At 39.7% G+C, this 14,918-nt stretch overlaps 1 protein-coding gene across 2 annotated transcripts in view; it reads right to left on the bottom strand.

Moving 5' to 3' along the window:
• The window catches only part of PLEKHG5 (pleckstrin homology and RhoGEF domain containing G5), a 321,116-nt gene extending 306,925 nt beyond the window's left edge, over nucleotides 1-14,191 (bottom strand). For both annotated transcript variants that reach the window (XR_011315486.1, XM_069741635.1), the window contains exons 1-2: nucleotides 14,047-14,191; nucleotides 8,280-8,356 (exon numbers count right to left, since the gene is read on the bottom strand). Coding sequence is in view for 1 of the 2 variants with exons in the window: in XM_069741635.1 (XP_069597736.1) it covers nucleotides 8,280-8,356; nucleotides 14,047-14,050 (81 nt within the window). In the remaining variant the exon portion in view is untranslated. The remainder of the gene's footprint in view (nucleotides 1-8,279; nucleotides 8,357-14,046) is intronic.
• Between the last annotated feature and the right edge of the window lie 727 nt (nucleotides 14,192-14,918).

Here is a 14,918-nt window from a genome sequence, read left to right as displayed (position 1 = left end):
AGGACTCCTTAACATAATCCCGCATAGCAGTATGCTCTGGCACTGACAGATTGAACAAACGACCTTTAGGAAATTTACTACCAGGAATTAAATTTATAGCACAATCGCAATCCCTGTGAGGAGGAAGCGAACTGAGCTTAGGCTCCTCAAAAACATCCCGATAATCCGACAAAAATACAGGAACCTCAGAAGGAGTAGATGAAGCGATAGAAATCGGAGGTGCATCATCATGAACCCCCTGACATCCCCAGCTTAACACAGACATTGTTTTCCAGTCAAGGACTGGATTATGAGTTTGTAACCATGGCAGACCAAGTACTAGAACATCATGTAAATTATACAATACCAGGAAGCGAATCACCTCCTGATGAACGGGTGTCATACGCATGGTCACTTGTGTCCAGTACTGAGGTTTATTCATAGCTAAAGGTGTAGAGTCAATTCCCTTCAAAGGAATAGGGACTTCCAGAGGCTCAAGACTAAACCCAGATCGCTTGGCAAATGACCAATCCATAAGACTCAGGGCAGCGCCTGAATCTACATAGGCATCGACGGAAATGGATGATAATGAGCAAATCAGAGTCACAGACAGAATGAACTTAGACTGTAAAGTACTAATGGCAACAGACTTATCAACCTTTTTTGTGCGTTTAGAGCATGCTGATATAACATGAGCTGAATCACCACAATAAAAGCACAACCCATTTTTCCGCCTATAGTTTTGCCGTTCACTTCTAGACTGAACTCTATCACATTGCATTGTCTCAAGTGCCTGTTCAGAAGACACCGCCAAATGGTGCACAGGTTTGCGCTCCCGTAAACGCCGATCAATCTGAATAGCCATAGTCATAGACTCATTCAGACCCGTAGGCGCAGGGAACCCCACCATAACATCTTTAATGGCCTCAGAAAGGCCATCTCTGAACTTTGCAGCCAGGGCGCACTCATTCCACTGAGTAAGCACTGACCATTTCCGAAATTTTTGACAATATATTTCTGCTTCATCTTGTCCCTGAGAGAGAGCTAATAAAGCTTTTTCAGCCTGAATCTCTTGGTTAGGTTCCTCATAGAGCAAACCCAATGCCAGAAAAAACGCATCCACATTAAGCAACGCAGGATCCCCTGGTGCCAATGCAAATGCCCAATTTTGAGGGTCACCCCGCAGGAAAGATATAATAATCTTAACCTGCTGAGCAGGGTCTCCAGAAGAGCGAGATTTCAAAGAAAGGAACAGCTTGCAATTGTTCCTAAAATTCAGAAAACTAGATCTATCTCCAGCAAAGAACTCTGGAATAGGAATTCTAGGTTCAGACATAGGAGCATGTACAACAAAATCTTGTATATTTTGAACCTTAGCAGCAAGATTATTCAAGCTGGAAGCTAAACTCTGGACGTCCATGATAAACAGCTAAGGTCAGAGCCATTCAAGGATTAAGAGGAGGAAAAAAAAAATCAGCCAGGCTGCAATTAGGGCTAGGCAGCAACCTCAGAGGAGAAAAAAAAAAAAAAAACTTCCTCAGACTACTTTTCCTCCTACTTCAGCCCAAACATTTTTGGCCGGCTATACTGTCATGATTCCAATGGCAGGGAATCACAAAAGGACAAGCACCAACGAGCTCTAGGGTGATGGAACCTAAGCTGACCGCGACCCTAAACCTGAACACACAAATAACAATAGCCGGGGAACGTGCCTACGTTGATCCTAGACGTCTCGCACCAGCCGAAGATCTAACTTCCCCTATTAGAAGAAACACAGACCTCTCTTGCCTCCAGAGAAATACCCCACAGAAATAGCAGCCCCCACATATAATGACGGTGAAATGAGAGGAAGGCACATACACAGTATGAAAACAGATTCAGCAAAATGAGGCCCGCTAAAACTAGATAGCAGAGGATACAAAAGTAAACTGCGCGGTCAGCAAAAAACCCTTCATAAAACCATCCTGTAATTACTTGAACTCATGTTCCAACTCATGGAACATGAGGAGCAATTACAGCCCGCTAGAGCAACCAGCAGCAAAGAAACAATTATATGCAAGCTGGACAAGACAAAAATAAAGCAAAACGTGGAACAAGATAATCAAAAACTTAGCTTGTCCTGAAGATTACTGAAGCCAGAAGCTGAGGTAACAAAACATTCTGATAACCTTGATAGCCGGCGGGGAAATGACAAGAAAGCCCGGTTAAATAGGAAACTCCCAAATCCTAATAGAACAGGTGGACACCAGAGACAGCAGAACACAAATCACCCAGTACCATCAGTAACCACCAGAGGGAGCCCAAAAACAGAACTCACAACAATTATGTTGTCCTTTTCATACCCAGAGTACTCGATTGTACAAAGTAACTCGATTTGTAGGATACTCGCATACAGTGGCATGTAAAAGTTTGGTCAAAATTACTGTTATTGTGAACAGTTAAGCAAATTGAAGATTGAATAATCTGTAAAAGGCCTAAAGTTAAAGATGACATATTTCCTTTATATTATAGACAAAAAAATATATATTTCTTCATGTTTTACATTTTAAAAATTAAAAAAGGAAAATGGGCCAATGCAAAAGTTTGAGCACCCTGCATGGTTAATACCTAGTAGCACCCCTTTTGAAAGTATCACAGCTTGTAAATGCTTTTTGTAGCCAGACTAAAGTATTTAATTTCTTGTTTGAAGGATTTTCATCCAATCTTCCTTGGAAAATTCTTCTGATTCTGTGAGATTCCTGGGTTGTCTTGCATGTACTGCTATTTTGAGGTCTAGCTACAGATCTTCAATGATATTCAGATCAGAGGACTGTGAGGGCCATTGAAAAACCATCAGCTTACACCTTTTGAGGTTGTTTATTGTGGATTTTGATGTGTGTTTAGGATCGTTATCCCTTTGTAGAAGACAACCTCTTTTCAACTTGAGCTTTTTTTTACAGATGGTGTTATGTTTGCATCAAGAATTTGTTGAAATTTCATTTTATCCATTCTTTCCTCTACCTGTGAAATGTTCCCCATGCCATTGGCTGAAACACAACTCCAAAGCATGATTGATCCACCCCCATGCTTAATGGTTGGCGAGATGTTCTTTTCCTGAAATTCTGTGCCCTTTTTTTCTCTACACGTACCTTTGTTCATTGTGGCCACAGATTTCTATTTTAACCTCATTGGTCCACAGGACTTATTTCCAAAATGCACAAGGCTTGTTTAGATGTTCTTTTGCAAACTTCTGAAGCTGAATTTTATGGTGAGGATGCAGGAGAGGTTTTCTTCTCATGACTCTTTCACGAAGGCCATATTTGTGCAGGTGTCTCTGAATGTTAGAACAACGTACCGCAACTCCAGAGTCTGCTACATCTTTCTGTAGGTCTTTTATACAGTCAAGCAGGGGTTCTGATTTTCCTCTCTAGCAATCCCATTGGCAGCTCTCATTGAAACTTTGCTTGGTTTTCCAGACCTTATCTTGACCTCGACTATTTCTTTTAACTGCAATTTCTTAATTACATTTCAAACTGAGGAAAGGGTAGTTTGAAAACACCTTGCTATCTTCTTATGTCTTCTCCTGCTTTATGGGCCTCCACCATTTTAATTTTCATAGTACTAGGCAGTTGCTTAGAACAACCCATGGCTGCAGTTTTTTGGCACAAGGTTAGAGGAGGCTGAGTTTTTATAAAGCTAAGAAATTTGCATCACCTGGCCTTTCCTAACAATGATAGTGAACAAGCCAGAACCTTAACAGGCTACTTAAGGTCTGAAACCTTGGTCAAAGTTATCTGAGCACACAAATCTCCAAGGGTGCCCAAACTGTTAAATCGGCTCATTTTCATTTTTGTAATTTTTAAAATGTAAAACAATTACACACATATATATATATACAGTGGGGCAAAAAAGTATTTAGTCAGTCAGCAATAGTGCGAGTTCCAGCACTTAAAAAGATGAGAGGCGTCTGTAATTTACATAATAGGTAGACCTCAACTATGGGAGACAAACTGAGAAAAAAAAATCCAGAAAATCACATTGTCTGTTTTTTTAACAATTTATTTGCATATTATGGTGGAAAATAAGTATTTGGTCAGAAACAAACAATCAAGATTTCTGGCTCTCACAGACCTGTAACTTCTTCTTTAAGAGTCTCCTCTTTCCTCCACTCATTACCTGTAGTAATGGCACCTGTTTAAACTTGTTATCAGTATAAAAAGACACCTGTGCACACCCTCAAACAGTCTGACTCCAAACTCCACTATGGTGAAGACCAAAGAGCTGTCAAAGGACACCAGAAACAAAATTGTAGCCCTGCACCAGGCTGGGAAGACTGAATCTGCAATAGCCAACCAGCTTGGAGTGAAGAAATCAACAGTGGGAGCAATAATTAGAAAATGGAAGACATACAAGACTACTGATAATCTCCCTCAATCTGGGGCTCCACGCAAAATCCCACCCCGTGGGGTCAGAATGATCACAAGAACGGTGAGCAAAAATCCCAGAACCACGCGGGGGGACCTAGTGAATGAACTGCAGAGAGCTGGGACCAATGTAACAAGGCCTACCATAAGTAACACACTACGCCACCATGGACTCAGATCCTGCAGTGCCAGACGTGTCCCACTGCTTAAGCCAGTACATGTCCGGGCCCATCTGAAGTTTGCTAGAGAGCATTTGGATGATCCAGAGGAGTTTTGGGAGAATGTCCTATGGTCTGATGAAACCAAACTGGAACTGTTTGGTAGAAACACAACTTGTCGTGTTTGGAGGAAAAAGAATACTGAGTTGCATCCATCAAACACCATACCTACTGTAAAGCATGGTGGTGGAAACATCATGCTTTGGGGCTGTTTCTCTGCAAAGGGCCCAGGACGACTGATCCGGGTACATGAAAGAATGAATGGGGCCATGTATCGTGAGATTTTGAGTGCAAACCTCCCTCCATCAGCAAGGGCATTGAAGATGAAACGTGGCTGGGTCTTTCAACATGACAATGATCCAAAGCACACCGCCAGGGCAACGAAGGAGTGGCTTCGTAAGAAGCATTTCAAGGTCCTGGAGTGGCCTAGCCAGTCTCCAGATCTCAACCCTATAGAAAACCTTTGGAGGGAGTTGAAAGTCCGTGTTGCCAAGCGAAAAGCCAAAAACATCACTGCTCTAGAGGAGATCTGCATGGAGGAATGGGCCAACATACCAACAACAGTGTGTGGCAACCTTGTGAAGACTTACAGAAAACGTTTGACCTCTGTCATTGCCAACAAAGGATATATTACAAAGTATTGAGATGAAATTTTGTTTCTGACCAAATACTTATTTTCCACCATAATATGCAAATAAATTGTTAAAAAAACAGACAATGTGATTTTCTGGATTTTTTTTTTCTCAGTTTGTCTCCCATAGTTGAGGTCTACCTATGATGTAAATTACAGACGCCTCTCATCTTTTTAAGTGGTGGAACTTGCACTATTGCTGACTGACTAAATACTTTTTTGCCCCACTGTATATATATATATATATATATATATATATATATATATATATATATATATATATATATTATATATATATATATATATATATATATATATATATATATTAACAGTAATTTTGACCAGGGTTGCCCAGACTTTTACATGCCACTGTATAGCTCAAAATTGAGACCACCATTGATCATGGTCAAGTATCCAACGCCTTTAGCTGTGAAACAACCCCATCAGTCTTTATCCACCGAGCGTGACAGTTCCTTCAATTTCTCGATCCATTAGCCCCTTTTCCCTTTGTTTCTTCCAGACCCATTCACAGCCATCAGAGCCTAGTCTATTGACTTTCTTCTCATCGCTCCAAATCACTCTTCTCCAATCTTCTCCTGTCCACTTTTCATGCTTTTTCGCAAACTCAAGCCAACACTACTTATGACGATATTGAAGTCGAGGATATTCACCTTTGTTTAAGCCGCCATTCCGGACTTGTGTAATGTTGGTCGCACGATGCTGGCCTGGACGTCTGTGATCTCACTATTATGGAGCATACGAGCCTCCTCCACTGCTGTGTTTGTCGCTCCAGAACAGATAGACCTTGTGATGAGCCGACTTGTTGACTCTGATATTTGCCTGGACATCCACCTATTGGCTTCTGAATGGATGGATTTCATTTTGTATTCTTCCAACTGTCATGGCGCTCACATGATGCAGTTTGGCAATTTTCTTGGCCAAAAAAAACCACTATCTATGAGCTGGATGATGATTCTCTTTTCTTGGGAAATATTCTTCATGGCTGCTCCTTGATTTGAACCAGTGACCTCTCACTTGGGAAACAATCTGATAACACACTGAGCTATTAAGGAATGTGAGAACAGGTTGTGATTTGTAGTATAATGGAAGAAAAAGATCTTTCCACAACCAGGAGCAAAACAGTAACAATGCAGTGTATGAGATATCCAAGATGATGGTCTATATAATGATGGTAGTCTCAGGTTAGAAGCAGTAGTGGATGGTGAGATATGGAGCCTGAAAGTCAGAAGTTCACTTTATGACTCACAATTAAGACCATCTTTATTTCTCCAATGAGCTAGTAATTTCCAGTATGTAGTAAAACAACTGTATAAGGAAAAAAAAGTGTTTTACAGTAGCAGCCAAATAAATGAGCTTCCTAAAATCTAAGTAACAGTGTTTTTTTTCCCTTGCATTTTTTGAGCTGTGGTGATTTTTTTACGTTTTTTTTTTTTAATTCTTTTAGCATTTTTGCTGCACTCTTTTATCCATTCAATTGAATGCATACAAAATAAAAAAAAGTAATAAAAACACACATAATATATGCAGCATTTTTCTTGCCAGTACTGTTTTTTGATGGTCTACTTGCAAAAAAATAGAAAACTGCTAAATGCAACACACTGATCCATTTTCCGAATCAGACTCTCCTATTAAACTCAATGGTTGTATAAAAGGAGCTGATGGCATAAGGAAACCATCCATTTAGCATCCAGCTTTTTTGGGGGGATCGATTGCAATTATTACCATAGGAAACTGTATTTGGCCTTGCATTATGTTTAAAGTATTGATGTATAAAAAATTATTCCATACCGATGACAATCAGGGTAAGAAATGGAAGTTTATTTTTTGGATGAAAAATGGATGATTTCGCAAATGGCTGTCTGGATGGGGTGTAAAAGACAAATGCTATATGTATACAGCAACACCCGGATACTATCCACATGGCATCCATTTTAATGGATCTATTGCTGTTGTTAAAAAAGGAAAATGTATTGACCTTGCATACTATTTTTACTTATGATATACAAAAAATGGACGTCAAAAATGAACATAAGGATGGCGATAGGGATGGAAAATCATCTGGGGTTATTTCTGGATCACAAACAGATGACTGTCCATAGTACTTTTACTTAAAGGGATCGTCCAGAAATTTTTTAAAAAAAAGCCCTTATGTTTTATTTGCTTAGAATTATAAGGTTCCCCATTGCTTCTCCCAGCAACAAAAATTTGGAACTCAAGAACATTTTTTTATATAGTCAACACACAGTGTAATATGATAGACAAATGGCTACTGAGTGGAGAAACCGTAACACCCATGTACCTTTTATTTTTGTAGGGGCCATGATAGAGAAGGAATGTGGCTCGGCTATTGAAATGAGCAGTCCACTAGCCCCCTTTAAGGACATCACCGACAGAGGGTGCTGTTTTCGTAAAGTTCGGCACATCCCTACAATACTCAAACCTCTCTTGGTTCTTCTCACAGGTTTCTAAGATATTCTCAATTTGGTTCTTCAGGAAAATGGACCCCATTACAGACGTGTGAAACAGGCCTTACCGATAGTGTACACTATTTTACTAAGAGGCTTAAAATACGACAAAAATCTAAATGTGGGGTGAACCTCAGACAGACGCGGTGGCCTGTCACTCGCTTCACATTTGCATTTGAGACATTTTCCAGCAGAACTAACTCGGTAACATACAAATTAAGCTTTGCCTGTGTAAGTCCTTCCTTTCACCGCTCACCCTGATAAGCAGGGCTAATACATCCTAAATTTTCCATTTTTTTTTTTTTTTTTAAAAACAACTTTGTTGTCCCATATTAAAAATATATATCTATATATTTCTATTCTAATTTTCCAGTTGGAATAATTTACAATAATGGCGCTATACTTAGATATTACTGTTACATGTGAAACTACAACTACATGTTAGGTGTAAAGTCGCATCTCCCATCACCAAAGTGGACTAGCATAAGATTTCTCGCAGTAAGTGTCTTGTAGAGAAGTCAGATGAATATATGTAGAAGAGTTTTCCGGATTGGGCGCCTACCTTGGCCGCTCGTCGTTTATCGATACAGTCAGAATTCTCACAGATCAGGACTTTGTCTTCAGTTGCTGCGCACTCATCTACAAAACATAAGTCACAGTTCAGATCCTGGAGGAATGCATTCATACATCACTACTGTGCGGCATCACTAGTAGGCCACGTTCACGTGTTCAGTATTTGGTCAGTATTTTACCTCAGTATTTTACCTCAAAATCAGTAGTAGAACAATCAGAGGAAAAGTATAATAGAAACACGTCACCACTTCAGTATTTATCACCCACTCCTGGTTTTGACTTACAAATACTGAGGTAAACTACTGACCCAATACTGATAGTGTGAACGTGGCCCTATGAGAAAACACAACTCTGTGTGCCATAGGCATTGCTTTGATGTCACTCTCATAGGCCTTTTTTTTAGGTTCGCTCAGGTGGCTACATGCTGCCTGAGTATTCAGGTACTAAACTCACTTGCTTAAACATTGCATTGCTTCAAAACAAACCCATTGCTGGGCTCTGCTACACTCTCCTCAAATTATGGCTCCAATTTAACTCCTCTTTGCTTTTCCAAGGTGCTGTCCGCACACTCACCTCTGTTATATCCAGATGCTGTCGGCAAACTTGTGTCTGCTATATCAAGGTGCTGGACTTCCTATCGAGCACTGCTACTACAATGTGCTGTCCACACAATTGGCTCTGATATACCAATGTGCCTCTCTGCCTACACAGCTCTAATGTTCTAAGGTACTGTCCACCTACGTAGTTCCGCTATACCAATGTATATGTCTGTTCACATGGTTCTAGTGCTTCAGGGTTCCTACCCACATACCAGCTTTGCTGTACTAAGATAGGCTACATCCAGCTCTATTGTTCCACATGACATTTATCACATGCTATTCAAGTTTTCCACAATGTTTCTTGTGCTGTCTAGCATATCCAGCTCTGCTGTTCCATGCCACTCCAAGTGTCAATAGCTAATCCAGATCTGCTATTCTTTCTACCATCTGGTTATCCTGATACAATGCCTATGGTCCGAGATGGTCATCCAGACCTAAGGTTCAGCAAATCCTCTTCACCAGGTGAACATGACATCATTGCTGCGTGACACCACTGCTGTATAGCATTACTGTTATGTGTTACCACTGCCCTGTAAGACCACTAATGAGTGATGTCAATAATCTGTGATATTGTAAAAGAGATGAAAATAGGTGCTCCATAAAATTGAAAGAATAACAAAAAAGGTCCAGCAAAACATTATGGCTAGGCAATTTCATGTCTAAATAAATTAGGCATGCTCAGTACAATGTAACTTTTAACCCCTGACATTTAAAGAGTTAATGAACTGGTGATACTGCTGGATCAGAAGACAGCGTGGGTTTGCCTTTTCACTATGCATTTAAGTTTTTTGTTTTTTTTCCAGCAATTTAGATCAGTCATCACACTCAGATATAACAAAAGAAGAAAATTGGAGCAAACATCCAAAAAATCATGTAAAAAATATATAGGTTTATTACAGAAAATTGTATTTATATAAACAATTTATTTCTACATATCATTAACATTTGCAAACAGTACAAGAGACATATGAAGATTGAGATCAGGTGGATGGCGACATGTACAACCTTAATACATTAGGTAATTAATATATAGTGAAGTGCCTAGTGCAGTTTTAGACCTAAGGGATCTACTGGGGTAATAGGACGGTAATGTATGCAGTAAGTACTGCCCCCAAAACATACAGCACAGATTAAAAGTTTGGACACATCTTCTCATTTAAAGATTTTTCTGTATTTTCATGACTATGAAAATTGTAAATTCACACTGAAGGCATCAAAACCATGAATTAACACATGTGGAAATATGTACTTAACAAAAAAGTGTGAAACAACTGAAATTATGTCTTATATTCTAGGTTCTTCAAAGTAGCCACCTTTTGCTTTGATGACTGCTTTGCACAATCTTGGCATTCTCTTGATGAGATTCAAGAGGTAGTCACCGGAAATGGTCTTCCAACAATCTTGAAGGCGTTCCCAGAGATGCTTAGCACTTGTTGGCCCTTTTGCCTTCACTCTGCGGCCCAGCTCACCCCAAACCATCTCGATTGGGTTCAGGTCTGGTGACTGTGGAGGCCAGGTCATCTGGCGTAGCACCCCATCACTCTCCTTCTTGGTCAAATAGCCCTTACACAGCCTGGAGGTGTTTGGGGTCATTGTCCTGTTGAAAAATAAATGATGGTCCAACTAAACGCAAACTGGATGGAATAGCATGCCGCTGCAAGATGCTGTGGTAGCCATGCTGGTTCAGTATGCCTTCAATTTTAAATAAATCCCCAACAGTATCACCAGCAAAGCACCGCCACACCATCACACCTCCTCCTCCATGCTTCACGGTGGGAACCAGGCATGTAGAGTCCATCCGTTCACCTTTTCTGAGTCGCACAAAGACACGGTGGTTGGAACCAAAGATCTCAAATTTGGACTCATCAGACCAAAGCACAGATTTCCACTGGTCTAATGTCCATTCCTTGTGTTCTTTAGCCCAAACAAGTCTCTTCTGCTTGTTGTATGTCCTTAGCAGTGGTTTCCTAGCAGCTATTTTACCATGAAGGCCTGCTGCACAAAGTCTCCTCTTAACAGTTGTTGTAGAGATGTGTCTGCTGCTAGAACTCTGTGTGGCATTGACCTGGTCTCTAATCTGAGCTGCTGAAAACCTGTGATTTCTGAGGCTGGTGACTCGGATAAACTTATCCTCAGAAGCAGAGGTGACTCTTGGTCTTCCTTTCCTGGGGCGGTCCTCATGTGAGCCAGTTTCTTTGTAGTGCTTGATGATTTTTGCCACTGCATGTGGGGACACTTTCAAAGTTTTCCCAATTTTTCAGACTGACTGACTATCATTTCTTTAGGTAATGATGGCCACTCATTTTTCTTCACTTAGCTACTTTTTTCTTGCCATAATACAAATTCTAACAGTCTATTCAGTAGGACTATCAGCTGTGCATCCACCAGACTTCTGCACAACACAACTGATTGTCCCAACCCCATTTATAAGGCAAGAAATCCCAGTTATTAAACCTGACAGGGCACACCTGTGAAGTGAAAACCATTCCCGGTGACTACCTCTTGAAGCTCATCAAGAGAATGCCAAGAGTGTGCAAAGCAGTCATCAAAGCAAAAAGTGGCTACTTTGAAGAACCTAGAATATAAGACATCATTTCAGTTGTTTCACACTTTTTTGTTAAGTATGTAATTCCACATGTGTTAATTCATAGTTTTGATGCCTTCAGTGTGAATGTACAATTTTCATAGTCATTAAAATACAGAAATATCTTTAAATGAGAAGGTGTGTCCAAACTTTTGGTCTGTACTGTATATAAGCATCCCATGCCCTCCAGGATCTTACCCATTGTCTGATGTTTAAGGTGCCACGATGCAAAGCTCCAATGTGCATTTCGCGTTGGCTTCCTCAGGGGCCCAATGCGAAACGCATATTTTACATGATTTTTTGGATGTTTGCTCCAATTTTTTTCTGCTATATTTAGTCTCGGAGCGGTCTTCCTCTAATGTTCTGCACAGGGCACCTCCTCAGGTGGTCTAACCATCGGTGCAGACCAATATTAATGGTTCTTTGTATGGTTCTGATTTATCGCAGTCACACTCAGATGTAGCAACCTAGAGGTGGTGGTGAAGCTGTGCAGTGCAGCCCAGCAGTCTGCATCACAGCTAGCTAGCAAGTTGGAGCAAGTGGGTGCAAATAGCTTAAGGCTATACTTCTATCAGATTAGTTTGAACCCAGTTAGGGAGACCTGCTTACCAGCATGAGAGTACCATCATTACAGAAAAAAGGAATGCCATCACAGAGGGAATGAAAGAGGATCATTCCTGAGAGTGAAGAGTTCATTCACCTAATAGTCCATCATTATCCACCCACTAGGTGAAAGAAAGAAGCTGCGGAGCTGAGACCCAGAAAGCAGTGCAGTGTTACAAGTTGAAGCTTGATGTAAATACCTTCAACCTCTATTCAAGTTAATGTCCCTTGAGAGAGTATCTGTAACTATCAAGCACATCGCCTGTCGAGAGACTTTGTAACCATCAAGCTTGTTGCCTCTTATAAGACCGGTGAGAATCAGGCTTGTTAACCCTGTGAATAAATGTGTTGTTGAACTGTCTCCTTTGTATATCTGAATTATTTTTTTGTTACCGTGGGCTACTGTACCCTATGTATTTCAAAGGACACACCACCACCCAACCTCCCCTTACATTATCATTGCCATGTGACATTACATCCGTGTAGCATCACATATTTCATGGTGTCACTACTGTGAATTTTGGCTGTGTAACATTACATTTGTGTGATATGAATACTCCGCTTCATGGCTACTTTGAGACACAAGCTTGTAATAATTGAATTAAGTTTTGAAAAAAGGATTGACAATACCAACCACAGGAAACATATGGAATTATAGACCTGGTATGAATAGGTATTAAAAATATTACTATAAGTTTTTCACTTTGTGACAACTTTTCTGCTCACCGGGGATTTCTAAAAATGATGGCCAAAATTTTTGCTTTTCCATACCACTCATATATGAGATCCTTTGAGCAACAAAGTCACTGTCCCACCAGTCTACCCCACATTTATCTTGGCAGATGTAAAGCATGTTCAACCACATTGTGATGGGTTCCTTGACCCAGCGAGCCCAGACATCCACTTAACCCCCCCAGATTGAGATATTATATAGATTTATTGATGGAAACCCCTTTAAAGATCACATGAAACCTAAGAAAGGTGAGAAGACAAGGTAAGGAGCTCTAGTCCCCCAAGTCCCTGACTTTTGGGGAAAAAAAAGAACAATTTGAGTATGATATATATATAAAAAAAGATTGTCACAAATTCAGTTTCCTTATAATAGGTATATTATATCTGCTTTAAGTAAGAGACGAAGACGACCAGTTTGAAATCCAAATAATACAATGGTAAACTGGGACTTCCAATGATCAGCTGTAATCGGAGAAATCTGGCGGTAAGTGTCCTATTTCCCCACAGCGCCGCCACAGGGGAAATGAAGCATTACACAGTTCTGTTGAGCTTGTAGTGCATGGACGTGCAGGGTCCTACAGAACGTGATGCAGAGAATATCGGATGCTCCAATGTGAAAGATGCATTTTTTACAGCCATAAAATCTTGATTGGGGGACAACCCTCTTTTAACTAACAGTTAAGTAATCCGGTGTTAGAAAATTAGGTTTCTAAATTAGACATATTATTTAAGCTATAGCTATACTGAAATAGAGACTATATTAAATTTACCTGACGCTGATAATTAACATTCAATGCAATTATTACATGATTATTAAATGTTGGATTTTTTTTGGACCATTTTTAATACATAGGCTGCATGTTAACGTCAGTGGTACACAGGCAAACCGGGGTAGTTATGAACCAAATTACTATTGTAAAAAAATGAGATCATTCTTTGTTTCTAATAAATAAATAAATAAATTTGCACATTTACATACATTCTTAGACTATATTTTTTCAATTAAAGTATAAAAAAACACAGCATTCTCTAAAACCACAAAACTAAAATTAAATGGTATGTCCGAATAAATAATCTACTAATAGCAAAAATGCAAAACAGATTACCTATATGTACCTAGACTGATGCAGAAATAATAATAAAAAAAATTCCAAGTGATTTTTTTTTGTCTCTCCCAGTGATGCTGTGTAGGCAGGTATTTGTGTCGTTGGTATAAAAGGGATTTTTTTTTAACTCACCCATTTATTGAGAATGCGTCTTATTTAGGGATTTTCTCCTCTTTAGATCTGTGGTTGTCACAGCAGTTGTGGAATTTGCAACCGGTAGAGCTGGAATCCGCTGTCTGGAAGGTTGTGCTGGAAAAAGAGAGCTCTGCTCGGAGATGCAGAATGACTGAGAAAATGTGTTTATCTCTCTCTTAGCCTGGGAAAAATGGTGCTGGGAAGCTGCCTGGCCTCGCTACTCGTTGTGATTGATATTGAAAAGCTTTGTATAAAAAAAAATGATAATAACATGAGAAAATATAAATAATGAATAAATAGTGCATAAATAAAAGAAAAAATAAAAAAAAATATGTGCAGTCAATGTGACTGAATGGGTCTCCGATGTCCCCAAATTAGGCAAACAAGGTAATTTAAACCGAAGTCCAAAACCAATAAATTGCTTTTCCAGGATACATAAAAAAAAGTCCACTGTACAGGAGCTGGGGCATAAGTCTGTCCAGGGAATGAGTCACTGCGCCTGATAATTATAGACTGTTTGGTAATATTAATTTATGCTTTTCTGTCTATATAAAGATTAGAGACATAGCATAATTCACATGGATCCTTAAAAGACCAGACCTGCTATTTATGTTAATAGGTAAAACAGAGGCAAGCTAAATATATTCTTAGAAAATACAAAACGCTATTTAGAAGCTTTTATTTTTCAGATATAAGGAAAATATTATTTGTTTATGACTCTCCATACTTGGACGAGGCTGTGTTAAAGGGCTCACACTCATCTACGTTAAAAACGGATTAGTGCAATCCAATAAAAAATCGGATTGCACGCTGACTAATGCTAGTCAATGATTCAGTGCAAATCTGCAATTTTTTTTCTCAGCTAGGAT

This window comes from Ranitomeya imitator, chromosome 10 (genome assembly GCF_032444005.1).
Source record: "Ranitomeya imitator isolate aRanImi1 chromosome 10, aRanImi1.pri, whole genome shotgun sequence".
Taxonomy (NCBI): domain Eukaryota; kingdom Metazoa; phylum Chordata; class Amphibia; order Anura; family Dendrobatidae; genus Ranitomeya; species Ranitomeya imitator.
The sequence above is the reverse complement of the archived record's forward strand: the minus strand, read 5'-3'. Positions and strand labels throughout refer to the sequence as shown.